At 42.7% G+C, this 24134-nt stretch overlaps 2 protein-coding genes across 2 annotated transcripts in view; one reads left to right on the top strand and one right to left on the bottom strand.

Annotated features, from left to right (window-relative positions):
- tle2b (TLE family member 2, transcriptional corepressor b) overlaps window positions 1–24134 on the top strand; it is a 245645-nt gene that overhangs the window by 168433 nt on the left and 53078 nt on the right. The window lies entirely within an intron of this gene.
- On the bottom strand, window positions 1476–21630 carry shdb (Src homology 2 domain containing transforming protein D, b). Its single transcript, XM_079575151.1, has 7 exons — window positions 21445–21630; window positions 20527–20903; window positions 18030–18180; window positions 15236–15457; window positions 7366–7525; window positions 4255–4374; window positions 1476–2240 (listed from the first exon to the last, which is right to left on the bottom strand). Exons 2-7 carry the CDS (start codon window positions 20854–20856, stop codon window positions 2054–2056), a joined length of 1170 nt encoding a protein of 389 aa, XP_079431277.1. The 5' UTR covers window positions 20857–20903; window positions 21445–21630; the 3' UTR covers window positions 1476–2053.

Genomic DNA, 24134 nt, shown 5'->3' with positions numbered 1-24134 from the left:
GGCAACACGCATGACATAAAAAAGGAATAACACTTTTCCTCATCACAAATGCTTCAGAAATGGAGCAAGCGTTTCCAACAATCAGGCATTGGAACTCAGTCCAGATGGCAAGCATGTACCTCAAATATAACTGCCCACTCCTGTTTATTCACATGGCCATGCTGCCTGTTAATTACAAACGGGATGCTGGGCCAATATTTAGAGAGTGGAAGTCAGTGGGTGGGACTTCAGTGTGGACTTTCAAAGCTTACATTTCATCTGCGAAAAAAAGACATTGAAAGTCATTGGGCAAAATCAACATTTACAATGATTACCTCAACAATCAACACTTGAGATTTGTGGAACCAAACAATAAAATACAGCAGCAAGACAGAACTGAAGAGATGGACTGAATATTAACATGTTCATGGATTTCAGCAACAGGAGTAGAAAAGTACTATCTCTGCAGAAGGTAGAAATTGCGTCGTCTTCAAAAATAGCAGAAATCTGATGAGATGCCGTTGTATTGGCTAACAGCCTTTTGAATAATCAGCAAGTTGTGTTTTCCACTGACATAAGCAATGTGTATCAATTGCTATGGTCAAATCAACGCGCGTCAAGTATAATGAGTGAGTGAGAGACTCTCACACTGATATGAGGTCCAATCCAACATTGCTGCAAAAATATGTTCAATGTTCATCAATGTTCAGATTTTTTTTAACCCCTCAACCGAGCATACTGTAGTTTCTCCAGCTTTACCCAAATCTAAAAGCTTCTTGACCTGAGAGTTTCCAGCCTATGAACCGGTGTAACGCCCCATCACATTTTAACTGTTTTTGTTGCTTTTTTTGGCGCCATTTCATCCAAAACATGTCAGAAAAGCAACAAAAATGTGAGGACAACACAACCAAAAAGGATAAAAACGTGACAATCATGACGAGAAAGACGCTTAAAGGGATATTTCAGGATTTTTGACATAGGGCCTAATTTCTTAGTTATCCAGAATGTTGTTGAATTCTGGAGATTCTTTTTTTTGTTTTAATTCATGCATTTCTTATATTTGAAGAGTTTAGTGCACCTGAGGCAAATCATTTACAACAGCAGACTACACATTTAAATGTCTGTGTCACTGTTGACTGAATGATTTTTTTTAACATAACCATTTTGCATTTAAAATAACTTATATTTGAGCAGAATCAGCGTCCTGGTTGTAAGCTACGCAGCGGCGGAGAGATCTGCTACGTTACCGGATCTACAGTAGTTTGTTTACCTGTGGCCGGCATTACTACACGTGGAATTCACAAAGAAGCTTTCTACAAATCAGATATGACAACGTTTGGAGGACTAACCGATGATTTTGAAGAGGTTTGCAGGCTACTAGTTACCATAGACATGTGCTAGCCAACCACTAGCCTAGCACCACTAAACTCTTCAAATATAAAGATTGCATGAATTAAAAAACTAAAATATCTCCAGAAATCAACAACACTCTGGATAAGTAGGAAATGAGGCCCTATGTCAAAAATCCTGAAATATCCCTTTAATTAGTTTTGTTGGTCTTTCAAAAGAGGTGTTACACTGGCCTATAGGCTCTAAGCTCCAATGGAGAAGCGTTTAGATTTGGGTAAAGCTGAACTGGAGAAAATGCCCTCGGTTGTAGCGGGGGGTACGAGGTTAGAAGGTAAATACTGGTTCTGATATGAAGGTGTCAACTTCCAATATTACTTTATTGTCGCAACAGTTTGAATGCTGATATAGGAGCGTGTGGTTGTAATAAGCCATGCCAGATCACTGTGGATAGACTTTAGAGAGAAAGAGCCCACAGTTTTATTGATGCAAATTGACTGATTCCAAAAGGAATTTTAAGTATTCTGCAAAGATAGCATAGAGTTATGGGAAAAGGTCCAAAGTTCATGTATTCCATTCCGCATGAATCGATTTGCCATGTTGATGTCGGGAGCTTGGCACAAGGACAAGTCTTCAGAAGTTGTCCATCAGTCTGTCAGAAAGGGGCCAGTGACACCCGTTTAACATTCAGCCGTCCTCATGTCCAGTGTCTGAACGCGCACATCAGTCAGAGAGTCTGCACCAGCACCGGGAACAGCAGCGACAAGTGCTCCGCTCCACGGATCGGGAGCTTGTGCGTGGTGTAAAAATGGATGACCCCCGGGATGGTGTCGAACGGGGGGCTGTTCTGTCCCAGGATGTACTTTCCGTCTTTGCACTGGGTGAACTTCATGTGCATAAAGCCCTGGCAGCTCCTGCAAAACAGAGGAAGAATGTGTCATGAAATATAGGGCACATAAAAGTTCCCGTGGCCATGTTAAAAAAATGACTCAGTGGAAATGACAGCCTTGATTCATGACAACACTCTTCTCCCGCACTTAGGTCCTGCATTTCCATATAAGATTTAACGCTGTGTCACAAATTAGGCAGCAGTAGACACCATGATGGATGGATGAAGGGTATAGGAGCACAGGAGAGGAGAGACAAAGAGGGAACGAGTGATGCGCTGAGCTGTGAAAACGGTCACGAAAAAGACATTGGATCCTCCCCTTTAAAGTCATAGCCAGAGTCGGCAGATGGGCTTTCCCTTTAAGAGGCAGCCAACCAGTCACAGCCTCTAAATATAGGAGCAGAGGGAAGGACGAGTCACAAGGGCCAAACTGGTCACCACAACTGTCATTGTTCTTGTAAACAAAACAAAACTAGACTTTAAAGTGCGCTAAAGCCACACTCTGTCAGAGACGACAAAGATGCAAACAGGAGGTGGCGAGTGATCGTCCCACTCGGCTCTGGAGCTCTTCACTGGAGTTGACAGCACACTTTGATCCAGCGCTGTTTGTTTGGGAACTGCACATCTCCGGATACATTTCAAACTCCAGCAGGGCTTTGTGTTGTCATACATATTCATCTTGGTTTAATTCTGAATCGCTTTCCTCATGCAGTGCTGACTCACAAAGTATTCACATTTCTGTATCTAAAGTGCCACTTGTCATGCCAGTTTCACATGTTTAAAAGAGCAACATTTCTGACTAAAGTGTGATTTCGCATGAGGTAACAATATTAAAGCGTGGCACAAAGTACTGCCACTAATACACAGCACTTTTCTTTACAGCACAGTAATGACATGGTAATAGGACGGAAATAGCATGGTAACAAGGGATAACAAGGGATAATCCATTTTGCAGCCCTTTTTATATATGATTACACCAAAAGGACTAACAATGTTTCATGGTAATTGACAATATTTTATTGAACTGCTACCTATGAGTTAAATAGATGTAAAAACAAAAATAACACTACCCTCTCACTCAGATCAAAAAGCTGTATTTACTCCGCTACGACTAAAACTCATGAAAATTGAATTTCAAAATAATTGCTCAATGCACACAAAGGTTTTACAAAGCTTCTACTGATGTATTCATCTTAAAATAAGGATAATGTTAAGATTATCTTCATGCTAAGTGTTAAGAGCATCTAGGACATAGATAAAATATTGATTATGTGTTTTGTACAAGGTCAAAGTGAAACGGTCTGAGACATCGAGATAGCTGTGTCGCTGTTTAGGACAATTTGCCACCCAGAAAATGACATGTTGATACGATGCGTCCTCCAGCCTTCACTGTTACTAAATGTGGATCCGGTGCCAACTGAGACCTGGTCGCTTGAGCATGGCGTGCTACATGTCAGAGTCACTGTGCCCATGTAAATGAGTAATGCATGAGCTTGTTTATATGTCAGCACAACACAGTGGCACCCCCTCACTCCCCTCGCTCTCCCTCATCTCTCTGCATGTGTGGCCCACAGAAGGTAATTCATATTCATTAGTGATTATGGAAAGGATGATGCGCGCGCTGAAGTGTGCTCTACCTGCCTGATTACCACTTAGAGGGCCCGCTGGGAGCCATGACGGAAAAAAGCCAAAGAGAAGGGGCCAAGGGTGGGGAGAAGAACGATGGAAAGAGCGGCGTGGGGCATGGACAAAGGCTGGAGTAGTAATTACGCTGGAGAGATTTGACCAGATAAGCAGTATTGTGTCCTGCAAATGAGTATTGGGAGATGAGTTGGGATGGCAGTGATCTAAAGCGAGAGCGATGGCGCCGGCAGATGGAGAGGAGTGTGTTATGAGATCAGTAGCTCAGGTGGCTTCGTGCACTTCAGTCTCACAGAAATAAAAGTGTGCAATTAAACTATGGAGCTGAATGAATATGGATATGATTAAAAGTAGGCGAGAACAGTAGAGGGGTAATACTTTATGCATCTCTCACTTACCGTAAGGAGAGGGAGTAGTCAGTGCGGTTGGCTTGGCTGGTCCTCACCAGGTAGCTACATTCTTTGCACAGTGTTAGAAGAGCCTCAGCGTCCGATCGAGACAATGAACCATGGTACCATCTAGAAATAAAAACAAAAAACAGAACACTTTTACAACAAGGGCTTGACAATGACTTTTAGCTCACTGGGTCATTGTGGCTTATTCTTGTTGTTAATTGTTACATGCCAATTTACTAGCTACAAGTCGCTTTTTGCTCACTTGCTGCGTTGGGTGGTCTGTTTCAGTGCCACGTGTTTTTACTGGACATTTTTGAAATGGTCAAGAACTGTTCAGAAACCGTTAATTAATTTAGTCAGATTGTGTGATTGAAATCCACAGCCATGAGAGCAGTAAAAGACAATAGGCGTGAGGAGGAGTGATAGGACTCCCCCAGAGGACAGACCAGTGTCAGCGTCAAGTCGATAAGGCACCGCTTAGAAAAAAGTCACGCAACAAAAGAGTGAGCCGGGGTGGAGGTCGGCTGATTGCACTTTCAAAAGAATAGATGAATCAGCTCCGAGATTGCAGCGAGAGTCCGTTAACCAATGACAAAGAGGATTAATTCAAGAGGAGTTACAAGGGCTGGCTGCACTCCAGCCGCTGACCATGACACAATGTGCAGGGTAAGGCTAACACACAAAATGAAAAGTAAGTAAAAATTCAACAATGCCACATCTCTGTCCCAGCCAATCAGGCGTTCTCTGATGTCACTCACTGATGTCACAACTTCACCACATTGTTTAGAGCAGTGGTTCTCAATGTCTGAAAGATTCTGTTCCCGCCGTCACCCCATAAACAGTAAAATTAAGAATGGCCTGAGGGAGCGAGGCTTCCCCCATAGCGTTCAGCGCAGTCTAGCTGGAACTCGTTCATGCTAGCAGTTTCACTTCAGAATTCAGGGCAAAAATAAAAATAGTACAAGGATAAAATTAAGATGATGTTGCGCATGTTTAGACAAACATGTGGAGGTAAGAATCAGGTAAGAATGATTTACAGAAGGGAAAAAAAGTTTCAATGGAAAGTTCAAATGCCGCCATTTCCTTACTGTTTCAGAAAGGAGTAGGCCACAATAAGTCCATTATTTTACAGTCTACAGCTAAACCTAACAACCCGTGCCCCAAAAGAAAATATATTTTGACTTTTAATAAAGACATTAAAGTCAACAGTCTAGAAGCTTTAATGACCTGTGACCCACTGGAAAAAGTCTTGCAAGGCCCCAAGCCACCTGTTGGGAACCACTGATTTAGAGCACTTTCAAAACGTGAAAAGGGTTTGGTTGACAGTGATTCTGCCTTTAAATCGAAACTGCAAAAGCCCTTCAGTGATTAGCAAAGACTAATGGAGTGGAATAATCCACGAGGTTCCTCAAGTGAATGCATAATTGTATTGGTACTATGTGTATTTGTGCTTAACGGGTGTAACATTTCTGGATTCCATTAACAAGATACTCGTTTACATATAAATTACACCATTTATTTGACTAAATGCCAGTTTTTGATGCCGTGACTTGATTAGGAGTCTAACCTTTCTGTACAGCTTATCTCCAGACAGCTTCACTGTGTCCACTCACCTAAACATCAAAGCTACGGGGAATAAAGGGGAAATTTCACGTCACATTTTCTCACAAGGCACCATCGTAGAGCAATTCCTTAAATATTAATTCTACATTTGTTGCAGTGATGATAAATCAGCAAACCAACACTCAGCAGTTAGAGATCTGGAGAGATCATAACATGCGCTAATTGCATTTGTGTGCATTTAGAATGGTACGGCCTAAGGTTGTTTGCTTCACGATGCTCGGAATAACATCCCAGACAGAAGGCTAGGCTTAATCTAATACTTATAATCATATTCCCCATCGCTCACACTGGAATCCCTAGTGAGAATACTCAATCTTTCCTGTGCATCACGAAATCTCTGTGGCTAACGCATGTTTTCATTTGGTTTGTATTATTGCTGATGAATAGAACATGACAATGCAGGCTTTATGAGATTACAGCAGGCAAGTCACATCAAAACCTGAAGCAAGTCCTCTGGAGCATTGGATTCAAGGGCGTAGGCTTGGCGTCAATGTTGGTGGGGACACTTCAACCCGCGGCCGCTCACGCTACTGTCCATATTATGTAAATGCTCAGAAGGGAAAAGTTGTGAAATATTGGTGAGGACTGTCCTTGCCAGGCCAAAGTTGGTGGGGACATGTCCACACCAGTCCTGAAGGAAGTTGTGTCCATGCCCAAATGGTGGGTTGGGAGCCAGAAATGGAACATACATTCACCGCAGAACATTTCTAAGTGGGTTGATTTTTGATTGATTTCTTCATTTTAGACATTTTAGAGTCATTTAATTGTTTTGACGTTGATTGTTTTCTAATTAATTCTAGGATCTCACAGTGAATCCTTGCCACGATCTACGTGCACGTATCGACTATACCCAGTCACACTTTATATAAGGCGCGATGATGTGGACAAATGCTGCCTTATGGTGGGAGCTATGGAATCATTCAGAGGTACTAAGGCCAATAAAACAGTAAAATATGGACTATGAAGGCTTAAGCAACTTGCAAATGTTATGCTAACACCAGCTAAAGCAAAATCCCCTTTTAGAACAGTGGTATGATGTTGATGTGAAATATTAAATCTGACCTGCGTGTTAATAGTGAGGGCTGCCCTCTCTCTCGCCAACCAGAGGCCAACAGTCTGTTCACATCACATTTGTCACGGGTTTGCGTGCTTTGGCCACAGCCAGAGGTCGGTGCCAAAATGTATACCTGGTCAGACCGGTTTGGCCATGACCACTGCTATGGAAAAGCTCGCCAAACCTAACCAGGCATTGGGCTGAGTCGCACCTGTCTGTGGAAAGGCAGCTTTGGAGTGCCTCCTCTGGACGCCCTGTGCAGCTGTGGGCAATGTACTGCTCCAGGTGTAGGCGGCTCCTCTGGTGGTGTTTCCTCACCTGGTCCATCTGTAGTCCGCCTTATGTATTTGTGTGCGTGTCACTTCTAATAAATCCGATTGTGATATGTATAATGTTCTGGAGATTTCTATGTACCAGCCAGAGCACAGGTTACGTACACTTGCTGTTCCAGTGGCAGCGTAGGGTCCACTCTCTCCCCCACCATGGTGAGTCCTTCCTGGGGCATCCGGAACTTCAAGGGGCTTGACCTGGGCCCAGGCGGACGCAGGCGCTCAGTGGGAGATGAGGAGCGGTCCCATTCTGCCCCTTCAAACTGCACTGTTGGAGACATGGAGACCAAATATATGAGTCACTCTATGTACACGGATCAAACCAGATTAAACAACAAAGCCAGACGTCTGCAAGCTTGTCACATCCGGCTATTGGAAAACAATCACTGCAATTGTGTAATAATATTCCCCTCGGGGCACATTTAGACTTCCTAAAGCGTCCTGGAGCTTTTGCAACAATTGTTTTTTTTCATTATACGCCACCCACATAATGTGCCAGAGCCTTCTACAGATGCATGTGTTATTTACTCTTTAGTGTCTTTTCCAGCGAATTCAATTTACACAAAGTGGGATTACAAAGAAAACATATAAATAATTCATCCCATCAAACACATTCACAGTTTATTTGATCAAGAATTAAGATATCAATTAATTCATAAACATAAAATCTTAAAATAAAACTTTCAAGAGGTAACTTTAAATGAAAAGAACTTACAGGTGACTTTTAGTCATCTGTTTCGCTTGCAGCATTGAGGCATGAGTTAAGGATGCTTTAGTGCCTAAGTATTGTGTGACAGAGGAAGTTCAGGGAGTGGGGGCAGAATAATGTCTTATTGAGCTCATGAGAGGGGAAGGAGCAGGGCAAACTTAAAATAGCTCATTATCTGGCCTAGCAGGCAGTCACCTATAGTAGAACAGTCATTAGGCAGCAAACGGACACACATTATGCAATTTGCCCAGTGCACACCTCTCTTTCAGCACCGTGTGCGCGGCAAAAAAGGACTACAAAACAAATAAAAGAAAGGAGGGTGACGTCTTAATGAGGCGACAAATCCAAAGACCCCCAAGGTCTGTTACTTCAAAGGCCGCTTGAATGGGCGTTTTGGTGAGACCCGGCCTGTACATACATGGTTCTCTCCTTCCCTGGTTAATTATTTAGCAGGCAGACACACTCCGCCACTTTCTCTGGCTCCCTGTGAATTATTGATGCATGGTGCGGTACAATGGCCCCATCTGGAGCAGGCCGCACCTCCGCCAAAGACAGGATTAAAGCCTGTCCTGGCATGGCTCAATTGGGAAATGCACATGGGGTCCACATGTGTCCAGTTTCATTCACCAAACGCCTGCTATTGGCACCACTGACAAACTCTACCAGTGGATCATCACATGTCCCATCTACGACACTATGACAAAACTACAGCAACATTTGAGCACAGAGTGAGTAAGGATACACAAAAAAACAAATAAATTTTTCTGCAGACTGCACAATGGATGCACACAGTTAAGTTACCCCTGTTAGCACATATGGGGTTGCTAAATACAGGCTGTAGACTAGACTGACATATTTTGATCACGTTTCTGCGGTGTGGAGATTGCCCTGTGCTCTTCAATATCAGCGCTACAGCAGGACCGTCCTCATAGTCTATTTCAACACGGACAGTGTTTAACTCACAGTCGGATAAATAAAGGACATAGTTTGTCCTGTGAGAGTTGAAAAAGGATAGAGAGCAAATAGTGAATGAAGTAGATGAAGCGCCATGTAAAGGGAGAGATGCAAATGGAAAGCAGAGGCTTTTGCGCTCACACCACACCTCAGTCAGACTCAATTTTTCTAAGCGATGCACTCAGGCCACAGGCCGCAAGCACTGACTCAGGATGCAAGATACCAGTCTCGTCTGGACTAACTCTTTGTAGAGTCATAAATCAATCTCATGAAGGGCGAGATAAATAATCAACTAATTGTTACATTTTTCAGACAACAACTTTAAGGTAAATTTAATATATGAAAGTTCCCTTTGTCCTGCTACTTACATAAGATGACACAAATGACAACAGTTCAGATTGATGCTTTTATGACACAAGCACACAGACTGGGGCACAAAGGAACATATGGCTCCTATCCACTTCAATAGAAACCTGTGAATGTGCGGAGCTCTGCTTTGTTTTGCAGAGCTCCAACTGTATTTTGGACTAAATGCCTTCTTCACCATATTTAAAGTACATTTATTCAGTAGATTAATACATATTTGGTTAAAAAAGGTATTTTTATGTGTGTGCTTACGTATATTCAACACTGTTGACCAGAATGGCCATCTGTCCAACAGTACCAAACCAAGGGTGATATTTGTTGTAATAGCAGCATAGAGAAGTTTTCTTATATACAATAAGTCAAATATCTGCATGGCATTTAAAATGCATGTGCAAGTTTTTCAGTCATTTGTTGCCATTAATAATTCTGTACTTACTATACATTATCTGGCCAGGAGGAGAGTTGACAACAGGTTCCTTTATGCACCGCTCTCACTGAGTGACATATAGGAGGTTTTCTGAGTTCACCAGCTGTTTCTGCATCCATGAATAAAGAGGGCAGTCAAACACAATGAAACAGCTTCATTAAGTCCATTAACAATGATGATCTGTTTTTCCTCACAGCTCTGGCATCTCCATGTTACTGTGCACAAGGAGGACCTTCTGCCACAACTGAACAGCCCTAATAAGAACGCATTTTAGCCACGACAGGTATAATCTCTACTTTTATCATGTGTAACTGTGTTTCACCGTTTCTGGGAATAATAGTCCTTCAAGTGGATTTGGAGTTTTTCTCAAATTTTGGTTAATTTCACAAAAAAACAGTTAGTCGAGGAGTCAATGGATTTCAATGAGCCCGGTATGATCTGAAGATAGCATTTCTGGATAAAAATCATAAATGACCACTGCCAGTAAACCCATGCTGGGATTTCTAACATATGATTGGGAAATTGTTACTTGAAAGTCTTAAAAATCACTATGTAAGTGTCTTTGCATTCCGCTTCCTTTTATAGACTGAGAATTTCGAATAGGTTAATCTTTTTTTTAAAATAGTCACCTTTTCATTAGTACCATCTGTTATAACTGTATTTAATGTGTTCCAGCCAAGTAATGTATATGAGCCAGACACTCTACACACTGGATTATGTTCTTTATTTACATTTTAAACATTTGTCTATGTATTTCCATTTATATTTAATAATCTCTGTACCACCTATTGGCCTTTAAGTGGGACATTACATCTTTCAATCTCCCCCCTGCCCCTGAGAGTTAGGCTGCTGCCCTGCTCCATCAGCTCAGCCCGTGTGTCTCAGATTGCAGCTCAAGAGGGAATCATGAAGGACATGTCTTTTCATTACTGTCAGAGAGGGTTCGCAAAGAAGGTGACGGAAAAAAAAAAGCAGCGAAAGACAGGAGAGAGAAAGTAAAGTAGTGAAAAGTAACAAAAAAATAATAGAGCAGGAGTGAGTGAGTGTGATGGAGTCTTCCCTCTGTACCAGCAAATTGATGAAGGAGCCGGTCTTCCCACATGGCCCAAGGGTGTGCTCACAGTCGCGCAGAGCAAAAACACGCCACAAATGGAAATCCCAATTTCTTTTCCTTTTTTTCCCTGCCTACATGCCCGTTTGTACACACACAAACAGCGCTACATAGCCTTGTACTGCCCTTGCACATACTACACACGCCATCTGTCAAGGTGTCTCTTTGCAAGCGTTGCTAAAAAACTGCCTTTGCTTCAGAATCCATTAGCACTTAGAGCACACTTCAGCATCCTGCTTACACTTCCATTTACACAATAGGATAAATCAATGCGCGCTAATGACGAACATCTCGCTTCATCTTTCAATCACTGCTAATCTTGCAATCTCAATAATATGGCACAAAACACATTATGAGTTAAAATTACAGCTTAAGTGACCAATGAATTTCAGGGATGAATAGGCAATTAACCAGAAACAATAGAGCTGCGTGCCTGTCATGGCGTTCTGTAAGATGAAAATAACAACTGACCATAAAAAATCCAAGAAAGAAAATGAATTATTTGCTTCTGCTTATCCCAATCGGGGTAGCAGGTGATTAGAGCCTATTTCATGAAGAGTGGGGGTACACTGTGGCATAGAGAGTTGGTCACTCTGGTCCTCCCATTGCAGGAGGAATTAGCCTCAGTAAACATAAAATGCAAGCCACCATTTTCATCTAACAGCATGCTAACATATCAATGGCTCGATTTATGAGCTTTGAAAATGCAGAGGACCCTCATTGACGCCATCTATCACGCAAGGCCAACTCAAGCTAATTTGAAGTCTTCTCCCCTATGCCCACCAAATAACAAATGCCAAGAAACACAGGCTTGAGCTTTCTGCAGTAGGAGAAACAATAAAAGTAAACACTACTCAAACCTGTATGAATGAGCTAAAATACTACTGCAACATTACAACATTATCACGTGTTTAAAAGCTCAAAAAGTACATGATATAGTATCCCATTCTAAACATCCCATTATTGTCAGAATAATACCTGTATGGATCGAAATCTCCCAGAGCCCATGACCAGCACTGACACAGAGCTCGACTATATAGGTCAATAACACCTGGAGCGCTCATTCATCTGTTCATAAAGGTGACAGAGTCAGATGCAAATGACTATTGTCCCTCATTAACTCAATAATTGGTGGTGAATGGCTGCGGGTCATACTCTCACTGCTGGACTCACTTTTGATTCCAGTAAATTAATAGCAGCAGTAATTTAGACTGGAGACTGGTGACTGGTGACATCTGTCTACGCTGTAATTAAAAGCTACCAGACTGAGTGAGAGGTGCCATGACCGAGGCCCTTCAGGCACGGTCAAGAACATTACATATCGGTATTGCTTCTCATACCGAAAAGGGATCTACAAAGGTTGCGCAAGGAAGGACATTTGGCTTAATACAAATTAACATTCGATTTACTTGGATAAGACGTTTTGTGGTGTAAAGTCAGAAAAGGAAAACCATAGTAGTGACAAAAAGTAATTTTCTTTTTTTTAAACAAGATAGATGAATTAAATAAAACCCCAGCTTAAACAACTGACAGCTCTCTACTTCAAAACCATTTACCACAAAAACTTTTCATGTTACTCCAGACTTGACCAATGGTTATAAAGTCAGTAGTTGAGCTTGAACAAAGCTGAGATTGCCATGAATGCTCAGTCCTCGTATAATGTATACTCTTCAGCACTAATAAGATGCATGAATTGTCAGGTATCTGAACAGAAGCTTCCAAATCAGTACAAAACACATACACAATACAAAATAACTACCCTATAACTCCCTCCGTAATAATAAATTGTGCCTTCACGGGCGTCCCCCCGCTCTTTAAATGTAGGCGTGTGTGAAAATAACACTTGGTGAATCCACATGTGTGATCTGTTGCGTGTGTGAAGGCGATGATGAGGCGAGGACAGAGGCAGTGCTGTTGGCAGATCGTGATGCCCCCCAATGCCCCCTATAACGGGTTATCTGAGCGAGTGTGTCACATCCACAGGGGGGGGAGGAGGGGACTGTCACCGTTAATGTGTGTGCGTGAGAGTGAGTTTGTGCTGCAGCTGTGGATGATCATAAGGCTGCAGAATCGTTGCTGGATTGTAGTTGCAATTGAAATTTTTGCAATCAACAAATCTCAAAGAGAGTATTATCTTGTGCAAGCGACAAAAGATCTTCTGGCTAGATCTCCACAAACATGTTCTGAAATGCAGGTGATTCTTGAACTAGTTTAGCCCTTCACATTTGTCTAAATGAATGTGTTTTGTTCAAATTTGCACTATACCTGGATCTTTTCATCTTTCATACTTGGATTTCAAATCTAAACGCACAGTTTATTATTTGACAGAAGAATTGCAACTATGGTTGTTGTTTTTCCAAAATCGTGCAGCCCTGGTGGATGACTGATTGCATGCAACCACAATGTCCCTTGCTCCCCCTGCGCCAGCCTCACCTACATGCAGCCAACATCCATTAATTCTCCTCAAGCCTCTCCCCTCTGAACCGCTGGGCCTCTGCTAACATCCACCGAGCTGCCACTAAACCCACACTATAACCTTGGACGCCCCTGTCTGTTCCCCTACAGCCGGAGCTTTCAACACAGCCTTGCCTTCAATACATTGTCTCTCTCTTTTTCTTTCACACAACCATCCTCCCATCAGTTGGCCTTCCTCGAATGTGGGCTCGTGTGCCGGGCTAAAGCTCCGCCGGCCTGGGAATATGGATTAGATGCAAGAATGGGAAATATGAATGTTTGTGAGTTTACACTTCAGCGCTCTGGTCCGCACAGACAGACAGAGCTGACTCCGAATAGAAAAAAAAACAAGAGGTCAAACAGCGGGAGATGCACAAGCGTTTCTCTCCACTGCATGTCCTGAATGTTCCCCGCATGAGGGTTGACAAGCTTGGGCACAAAAACAAAGAAATTCAAGACATAATAGGCGCTAAGTAGGTTGTGAGGAAACAGATGTTTGTGTTGTACGCTAAGACCTCAATATTTCTTGTTTGTCCTGAAGGAGAATGATCTTGGACACACAGGCTGCCACCAAGACAAATAAACCCACATAGACACATCTACATCTAAATCTTCCATTGCAATTTTGCTTATAGCGCCTTCTGCTCTCTGGCTTAATAATGTGATTTGACAACACATCGGGGCGACAAGATGAGTCACAATCAAACTGAAATTGCAAAGTGAAAGGCTGCTATTTTGACAAGTCCACTCTCCATGGTGTCTTACACAGAGACGTTGACAGGGAGGGTCAACCGGGTAAGTTGCCTCTTGCCCCAGGACCAGGGGGGCCCATGAAGGAGTCCATTTTCGATTAAAAACAATGGGGAGCAAGAGGCACATGTGAAACCTTCTTGTCAACCACCCTGGGTTTGATCATACATTAAAACTGCTAACCATGTGCTACTAAACTCGTTTTGCAGCCCATGATTCAGTTTTCTCTCAATTGTTGATGCTCTTAGACCTGTCGATGCACTGTATAATATGCTTTGGGAACATTTAGAGGATCCCCAAAACCGTAACTATATGCAAATGTCGGATAATACAGTGCTGATCATGATTCCATCAGCACTGGATCAGTCGCACACTTGTTGACTTATAATTAAAGCAGACAAGAGCAAAGCATGTGAACCGCGGATGAGGCGCGGGTGATTTATTACCCATCACCTTGACCTGGGTGACTTCAAGATGCAGCTCAATTATGTCGACTTGGCCGGGCATGGCTTACACTGATCTACTCCACACACAGCAATCACTCTGGCTCTGTCCAATGCTCCCGACCATTAAAAAGAATGTGAATTAAATGTTCATTACGGCCCGTGTTGTCTGTGCTTTCATACGTTTACTGTCCGTCCTTCACACGTGGACAAACACAGGCAAAAGACATCTCTGTCAACACTAATGATCGCCTGGGTGATGTGTGTGAGCGCGGTCCATCACGTGTGAGAGAGCAAGAAATCAATAGCGACCAAGTGGTGGTTAAAAATAGCAAGGGGAGACAGATATATGTCATTTCAGAGATGAGACAGTGAAGGTCAACCGAGCCTTTGTGTAAAAGGAGGGTTTTAAAATGTATTATATAGAAAGAGGACAGAGTACATGAAAGGTCAGCAATCGGGACGGTTAGATGAGTATTTTATCAAGGGGGCCAGTCAGCAGCAAGTATCAGGTATGGGCTGTGTGTGGGACATGTGACCTTTGAAAACAGTCTTCTTTATACTAGCTTTTACTAAGTTACTTAGTTCAAAATGATGGATAGATAGATAGATAGATAGATAGATAGATAGATAGATAGATAGATAGATAGATAGATAGATAGATAGATAGATAGATAGATAGATAGATAGATAGATAGATAGATAGATAGATAGATAGATAGATAGATAGATAGATAGATAGATAGATAGATAGAGTAGTTCACCTGCAAATGCTTTGGAGATGTGGTCTTTCTTCCACTCCCAGGGCTGGTCGTACTCATCCGCTGGCCTCTCGTCGTCTTGGGGCAGCCTGCTGTTCTCCTTGCTCTCCTCATAGTTATCCCCGTACATCAGGCCCAGTCGATGGCTTCGCTCGTCTTCGTAAGGCGTATCGTAGAGCTGCACCTCTCCGCGAGACCGCCCTCCACCTGGGCCGCGCTGCAACTCTGCATATAACGTATTCAAAACAAGATCAGGCGCTGAAATCTGGCAGTATAATTCCCCAAACAAAACATTGATGAATTTGTCTTGTAGAAATAGAACAAAGAGCCCCCTGATGTTACTATAATTAGAAAAATAAAGAAACAAAGGATGCTTCCAGTGCCTGCCAGGGGCTCAGGAGCTCATATGGGGGACTTAACAAGGCCTCGAGCAAGATGTTGAGAAGCAACACGGTGGAGGAGTCACCCCCTCCTCTCGTCCATTAGATTCTCAGCAGCAATCTAGTTCTGCTCATAACAGGATCCATGCTTTCTTGTTAACATTTTCATTACAATCACAGTGGGCTCCACACTCCACACACTCCGCACACTACAACCGAGATGTAGAGATCCATGTGGTGATGAGATAAATCCGTTTTGGCAAGCAAGAGATTCAGATTTGGTTATGAACTGCACTACAAGATACGAGAAGTAAGTCATATGTTCATCTACTGGTTTTTACTATTGACCCTTTAATGGTTTGTAAACATTCTGGGCTTAGCTGGAGGCAGGAAGGTAGATTCCTATCTATTTCCATTGAAGCAGTTGTCATAGTAACGTTAAACAAATGTCTAACTGTTGTTGGAAATATCAGATAAACATTATTTTATCGTCCCAAATGTCATTCCTCTTGTTCTTGCACCTTAAAGGGACTATATGGAGTTTAAAAATGTCCCAGCCATGTCCTAATGTGTAGAATGAGCCCTGACCTGTTCACCACAACTGCCTCTAAAATCCTGCACTGTCACTCAAAACGTTGTTAATTCGGGCCCGAAGTGCCGTCATGCATGAACTTCATACAGAGACTGCAGTTACGCGTACGACCTGAGGTGGCAGTAGTGAGCATAAAATGACCAACTTGAATCTAGTCTCTTTAAGCCACAACAGGACCACATTTTTAGTTGTAGTTTTAGACTTATAATCAGTAGTTTTGATCACTTCCTTCCTCCAGCTGATGTCACTCATGATGTAAGCAGAGAAAGGGTCCTTTCCTTCTTCAGCTGGGGAAGCGCGGCAGAACCAAGCAAACCTCCAAATGAACGAATCAGCACACCTTCACTACAGGTGACTTCAATATAATGAATCTTACTGACAAGATAAAAGTGACACTCTAAAAAAAATAACATACAATCATTCTTTTTTGGTTTCTGCTGCAAACCACTTTGGTCTTGGAACAAGGTACAGTCTTGTGCACAAATGGAGGGATGAGAGGAACTTTAACCTTCACAAGACAAGACGCCACCATTGGCCAGAGCTGTTATCACCATGGAGACTGAGTGGCGGCCCTGGGGAAAGACCCTCGGGCTATAAGGAACTGAGTGGAGGGGTAAATGGAGACAGCGGAGGGGTGAGAGAGGAGGAGAGATAACAATACAAAAAGAAGGGAGGAGGTGTGGAAGGAGGGGGGGCTGTCACTGTTTGATCTTAAGTCATTGAGACAAAAGCGCGGCGGGGCTCGATGCTGCTCTACCTGCAGTGGGAGCACACAGCGTCAGTGGCAGCCAGGAGATGGAGAAGATGAAGGCAGAGAGATAAAAAACAGGCGCAAAGAGGAAATAAAATGAGGAATTCATAGGCAACAAGCAGCGGCGGGGGAGAATAAAATAGCAATTTGACAGAGGTGACAGCCATTGAAGACGAGGAGGAGTGGAAATGGCATACAGATTCCTGCATCCATTGAGTAGAAGAAGACATGTGTAATTGCACTTGGGACAGACCGAAGCAGTGACAATATTTTAACCATAAGATCGCACTGGGAAAGCACACAGGTGTCTTCTCAGGACGCATTATTATTCTAATCTCGCATCGGCCCGTGCCACTTTCCTGCGTCTTTAATGAGCAAGAGCCAACGAAGAGTGGCAGACAAAAGGGAACAGAGAGACAGACTCGGAGTGACGGCTTCAATTCAAAGTCAATGAAAGAGCACTGACAATGGTTCAGCAAAACGCTCCACCATCACCGCTGTGAGCCTAATCGCTCCTATGGCTCCATCCAGCTGAGGATAGAAAAGATTTCCTAGAAGGTTCCTGTGGGGAGGCAGCTTTTGTGAGAAACCAGAAATTACACTATCAATACGAAAAGAACACTGGGGGAAAAAACTGAAAGACAAATTAAAAGACAGTCAGAGAGGTCTTGCTATGAGAGGAGAGATGTACAAGAGAACGTTTGACATACTCGTATATAATCAGAATCAGGATATAATGATTTTTTTCAAAGGACATTTTGCATTAGAGAGCCACTTCACCTTTAGCTTCATGAAGTCCTTAGAACAAAGAGACAAGAGTAGCAACAGAGAAATAGACAAAAGCAGACCCTGATAGGCTTTGACTGTGAGAGCTGCTGAAAGCTGATAACATTATTCAAGTGGGATATTTTATTCATTATTTAATGCACTTACATGTGACGGTTATTGGTTTTCATGTCAGCTTTATTAAGATTTAAAAGCGTCTCATCTAAAAACCCCAATTGGGACTGATCATTTCTGTGGAGGTTAGATATCCTGTGCTGTGAAACACAACAGGATTGTCTCAGCACCGACCTGTGATGACCCTCTGCGCTTCGTACGGCTCCATGTAGCCGTTGTTCTCACACGGCACCAGGCCCAGATCTGGGTCCGCTCTGTGGTCAAGACGTGCGTCGAAGGGGTCTGAATAATCTGTGTCCCCCGCCAGCGGAGCAGACGGAACCACCTAAAAGAGGGGAGTGAACGGTTACTCATGAAGAGGAATGAGACGCGTCACACAACATTAACTTACACCCCTGAGGAAAAAAGTAATAATAGCTGTAATATAGACAGAGCATTTTTTGTTGCTGCAAGGTATATTTCTATTTAGTATTTTCCATCACTTCATTAGATGTTTCAAATGTCTAATTTAGGAAAAACGTTCAATAGTACTGGGGGTAGTAATAGTATAGTATCTGCAGTAATAACTGAGTCTAATTGAGTTATACAAATTCATTGGCGACAGTTCGTACAGTTGATTATTTTGAGCACCTTCGATAATCCCGTATCAATTTGAATAGACTGCCATGAAAAGAACCGTGTCTTTACAAGCCTAATTACATTTCTATTCAAAATCATGTTAAGCATCTGCAGGTTCATGAAAGGACTGGGATCCTGTGATAATTTGCGCCTTCACTGAGAGGCGCCACAATGCACAATTAGCAGCCAAACTATAAAGAGCGCCCCGGGGGCTATAGAGTGTAATGGTTACCATGGTAAATCTGAATGCAGCGTACCATGAAATCACCCTGTCTGAAGGTGAGTTTGTTGGATGAAGTGAGGGGAGCACAGGGGGAACCGATCTTGAGCATTTGTTGGGTCATGCAAAGGGGAAAAAAACGAGGTTGGCTGTCATATTGACTGGCTTACAGGGACAGACAGCCAAATGGGCATAAACACACGCACAAACATCTACCCTTTGGCGAAGTAATGTCTAACCTTCCTCTCACTGTGACAAAGGATATCACAGTTGGAAAGAAGGCCGACCCAAATTACGTTTTAACACGAGTGCGTCCTCCGAAAATTGCGCCCTAATCCCAAGTTGCTGCTGTAACAGGTTATCGACGCGCCCGGATCTGCAATGGTAATTAGTGCGAGGATGTTGTTCCCCCCTCATCCCGGAGAATTAATGAGGGGGATAAAGTACAGTGGGGAGAAGAAATAGCGTTGCAACTTTCAATCACAATTAAAACTTCAACACACAATTGGAAGAGCTCTCATGTTGCTCCAGAGATATTACTCCCAAGAAAGGAACTTTACAAATTAAATAAAAAACAAATGAAATTCACAATAGACGATTTTTTTTTATCGCACAGCACACTGGGTATTACTAATGAAGGAGGGGAGTAATGTCCGTTATTATTACCAATAAAGGGTTTAAACTGGCCCCTGTTTGGAGGGTTTATCAGCTAATTGTCCATAAATGAACAATACTCTTAAATAGATTTACATATTTAATTAATCTAATAATTATAGAAAGAATCTGAGCTTATATCAACCGCTGCTTAATTTCCCACCTCTACTTTACTTCAATCAGGAAAAAAGTTCACCCTAGAGAGTTTGAAGCAAGAATCACTTCTACACGATGACACACTTTACTTGTGTATTTACCTAAAGATTTGCAGATTGTGTTCAATATATTTAGAATAAAAAGTCAATGCATTACTCTAATTGATAAATTCATTAGAGGATCCTGCTCTGGTGTATGTGTTCTCAGTGAACCAGTGAACCGCTGTGCTTGGACTATGATGGCTCAAACTAAAAGCTCAGTACTCAGCAGTATAAATCTCAGTTCTGTGTGACACACGTCAGCCGTACAGCATTACTGTATATGGTCCCTAACATGTGATCATGCAGGGGCCTCTCTCAGCTTGCAAAACCAAACCCGATTTATTATTTATGGACAAACATAAACCCATGAGACTGTGACCCTCTCTCATTCACCGGGCCTGCGTGCACTATCAATAATACTTCCTTCCATCTGCTGTGGTAAATTTATGTGACGCATGGGATCTGGAGTGATTTATGTAAACACAGTGTATTTGTGACATGCTTTGCCAGTGCAGTTGCTTTTGGATCAATAAAACTGTCACCAGGAGAGGGAACGTAGGGGGGACTTCTTAACTCTGCGCCGCTGTCCTCGCTGACTGAAGTGACAGAATAAGATCTTTTGATGAACGATTTCAATAGGTGTCGTTTCTGAAAAAGAGCCGGACCGTTTTCACTGCGGTGGCCCAACATTTTAAACACAAGCCAACACATTTCAAGGGTAAAACCAGTTCTGCTTTAAGTTTGGTTGATTTGAATGTAAACCTGTGCCTCTCGTTTATGTGTTCTCAGACAACATGACTGGCTTCTTAAAGAAATCAATATCGAAACAATGTCTTCTGAATGGATCTTTGAAGTGAATCGATTGCACAATTTGCCTCCCATTAAGTAATGATAAAAGCCCATCACTGTCGTCTCTTGTCATTAAAACTGCCCTCCCCTCCTCCTGACTCAAAGATGCTCTAGAGAAGAAGGGGGGTCTTACAGGTTCTTGTTGCTCCTCCAAAGAGATAGCGCTGAGAAGAATCTTGGTGCGGCCCAGCTCTTGAGAGTCCACTTTGATGAGTCTATGCTTTGGTGACTTGCTGTCCCCAACGCACTTCATGGGAGATCCATACACGGGGGTGGCTGGCTCGGAAGCCCCAGACTCGCCCCTGCATCTGCTCTCCGAGTCCTCGTAGGGGTCCTCGAAGTCCAGGTCCCTCTGAAGGCGGTATGCTTTGAGGATCTCACTCTCGGTGTAGTCCGGGGTGGGGGGCTGTGGGGGCACCTTCCGGCTTCCAAAGCTCAGATAGTCCTTGAGCCACTTGGCCATCACAGCTGTGAACTTCAAAACGGCCCTGTGCGTGTGGTTAAATGAGCCTGTAGAGGGAACAAAAGAGCTGGTTACTCTTCAGATTTCATGTTTGCATTTTTTGCACAAGGGGAAGAAAAAAAATATATCTTTGTTTCATTTTGAGAACAATAACCTAATAAAGCGGATTCTCCAGTGGCATGTGCGTAAAACAACTTTCCCTTGATCCTCAGCGGACGCACAATGCGCTTTTAACACGAACTGCGCCAACAGCTGGCTCCAACGCACTCCTTTTGTTTTACGGAGCAATCACGCCTGGCATCTGGACTTTGCCCGAAGGCTGCAATTACAACTCAGACGAGCAATAAAGTACGGCGTTAGGATGGAAATGAGGAAGCAAAGACAATGTTTATGAACAAAGTGAAAATTAGGCTAAGCGTGGCCACAGATGCGCGCTCTGTTTTGTCTTTTACCATTTGCACAGACTCCCAGAGACAATATCACACAAAAATAATAGCCATTCAAAGCAAATTAGTAATAGATAAGTGTCCGCAATATCGGCCTTATAATAATCTGAGAGTAATAGCGCTGCGTTATGGATCCACATACCTCATTCAGTCCATCCGCGACTTCTTTCTTCTTTCTTCATGTCGATAAAATAACCTTCGAGGTAAAGCAACTGGAGTTACTTTTGTTTTTATTCCATAAAAGCACCAACAAAGAGCACAGACGCGTCCGTGGCACAGGGAAAGCGCGCAGTTCTCGGGGACTCGCTCTCGCTGCTGACAGCAAGCGTGCAAGTGGAGCGAGCGACTCAACAGCTCCGAGACAAACTCAGCCAAGCGATTAAAGGGGAGGCGCTTAGGTCCCAGAGGAATATCCTATTCCCTGTTGCAGTCAGCAGACCGTTCATTCATTGAAATATCTCCACATGATAGGCAACAAGCTACAGCAACAGCTTTCAGAATGCAATAAGTGGAAGTAGATGAAAAACAGAGCAGGGGAAGCGCTCACGGATCTCCCTTTATGAAGCAGGCTACATTATTTATTTGCATGACATCATTGGAGATATCCTGGAAAGCCTGACTTCATTTATAAGTGAAAGGGTTGGAAGGGTTAGTATCACTCCTACAAAATGTTTTTGTCTACCCTAAAAAGTCTTGGTGGCAAAGATGAATCCTTCTGTTTCCCAGCTACATTGTAAAAAACAAACAAAAACAAAACAAAAACTTAGTCACAGAACATGCATAAATAAATGATACCTCTTTGGTTTGCTTGGCCAGTTTACAGTTCCCGAATTGAGATTCAATTCAACTTGGGTAAACTTTAGTGGTAGTTCCACTTGAGTAATATTTGACAGTCTTGGACAGGGGCGGACTAGCCATATGTCCATTCTGGAAGAGCACAGGTGGGCCACTGGCTGTAGGGCCACTGGTTTGGCCTCTCAATGTTCTCCTTAATCTCTAATTTTACGCCTTAACCGAGCTTTGCCCAAATCTAAAAGCTCAAAAGAAAAGCGCCAAAACAGAAAAACGAAAACGAGGATGAACACGGGACAAAAATGTGCCATAAAAGCAACAAAAAATGTGACAAAAACGTGGCATAAACGTGACAAAAACCGACAAAAACATGACAAAAACACAGCAACAAAGCAATGAAAAAACAACAACAAAAAAAGCCACAAAAAAGTGATAAAACACAATGACAAAGCCACAAAAGTAATGAAACAACAACAAAATCATGACAAAAAGTTGCAATCGCTCTTGGAGGTCTTAGCTTTCAAATGAGGCGTTACACTGTTGCTCCCCAGTTCAGGAGCTTTTAGATTTGGGTAATGTCAATATGTATTTGTGCTGTGTGCATTTACGCTAATTTGGGCCACACTGGTCAAAGTCCAGGGCCGTTTTTAAGTCCCAGTCCGCCCCTGGTCTTGGAGTATCTTGAAAAGCATTTTCTAAGTGTCATGTATTATTAAAAGACCTACATTGTGAAGTACTAGAACTTTCCAATGGTCGTGTGACTTGAGTTCTACTGAGAATGAAATGCCAGTCTTACAGGGCCTCTTTTGTTCCTCTCGTAGATGTTCCACAAGGCCAGGTTATATGTGAAAATGTGCCAAAGTGAAAATGTCCTGACTCCTGAGTCTGTTAAAGGAGCATGAAGGCCTCCTCCTCCTTTACGACACTCATGAGCTCACTTTCTCCCAGGACCGGGATTGGAGCTTGGATGAGGTCACCAGCCTGGAATCTCGACCCCCTCCCACTACCACTGTCACCGCCACAACAACCATTAACATTATCCCATCAAGACCTTCACTGCTCCCTCCTGCAGACTACTCCATTATTCACTAAACACTTACGCTCTGTGCTGGGACCGGGAATAGGGTCATAAGAATCCAATATGAGGAGGGGAATGAAATCCACAGAGCATCAACTGGTCCTGTCCAATCAACGCTGGAGTCAATGTCAGCACCTCTCATGGTCTTTGCAGAATCAGTCTGCTGAAGAGAGAGAGAACAAATCACTACAAATTAAAGATTTTACTCCACTGTACAGCTAAAATTATAGAATCAATAATACAGTAAATACATTAAATAAATAAACAACCATCTATGTCAGCAATATGTTGTACTGCAGAAAAGAAAGAAAAAACCCTGATGAGCACCAAAATTGAAATTCACATCTGTAGCCTACATTAAATAAAGGCTTATGCTGTAAAGAATCTTCCATCATTCATTACCTGAGCCTTACCAAATCTTAATTAAACACAAGGCAGTCATAAAAGTAAGGTATTAATAATATGAACAGAGAGCAAAAAGTACCTTGGCTGCAGAGCGTTGGCGTCAGAGCATCACCCTTGCATGTACTGCCCCCACTTGGATCACTGCATGTATTACAATCCCAATCAAATATTTTAGTCTTGTGTGAATAAAGTTTGCAGCAACCGTTGCTACAAACTGCAAAGTAATTCAAAAATAAAATGGTTGTGTAAGTTTACAAAAATAGTGCCTTTACAGTAATGCATAAAATGTTTTCCTCTCTTATAGGGATATAGTGATATTCGACTATGAATAAAACTGACTCTTTGCTTTTGCATAGTTAAAAGCTTTATTGACTATAATAGTAGTAGTAGTAATAGTTTTATTTTAAAACTATTGAGCATTTTCTGCGTTTGTAAATGCAGTGTGATCGACAGTCTATATCGTTGTCTTACCCAATCAGACGTGGATGCAGAAGTTTGCAAGTATCTGATTGGTTAAACTTTGGGAGGGGAGGGAGGGGTGCTGCACAGCCTCAGGG

Source organism: Gobius niger (genome assembly GCF_951799975.1).
Source record: "Gobius niger genome assembly, chromosome: 17".
NCBI lineage: Eukaryota > Metazoa > Chordata > Actinopteri > Gobiiformes > Gobiidae > Gobius > Gobius niger.
This window is presented reverse-complemented; position numbering and strand designations above follow the sequence as displayed.

Bases quoted from the DNA above. Each gene is read 5' to 3' on its own strand.
- shdb (XM_079575151.1), bottom strand. From the start codon at position 20,856: ATGGCCAAGTGGCTCAAGGACTATCTGAGCTTTGGAAGCCGGAAGGTG. The intron at 15,458-18,029 runs GTCGGTGCTGAG...CGTTATATGCAG, and splicing joins AGCGCAGAGGGTCATCACAG to AGTTGCAGCGCGGCCCAGGT. The intron at 7,526-15,235 runs GTGAACTACTCT...TGTCTCCAACAG, and splicing joins CATCTCCAAAGCATTTGCAG to TGCAGTTTGAAGGGGCAGAA.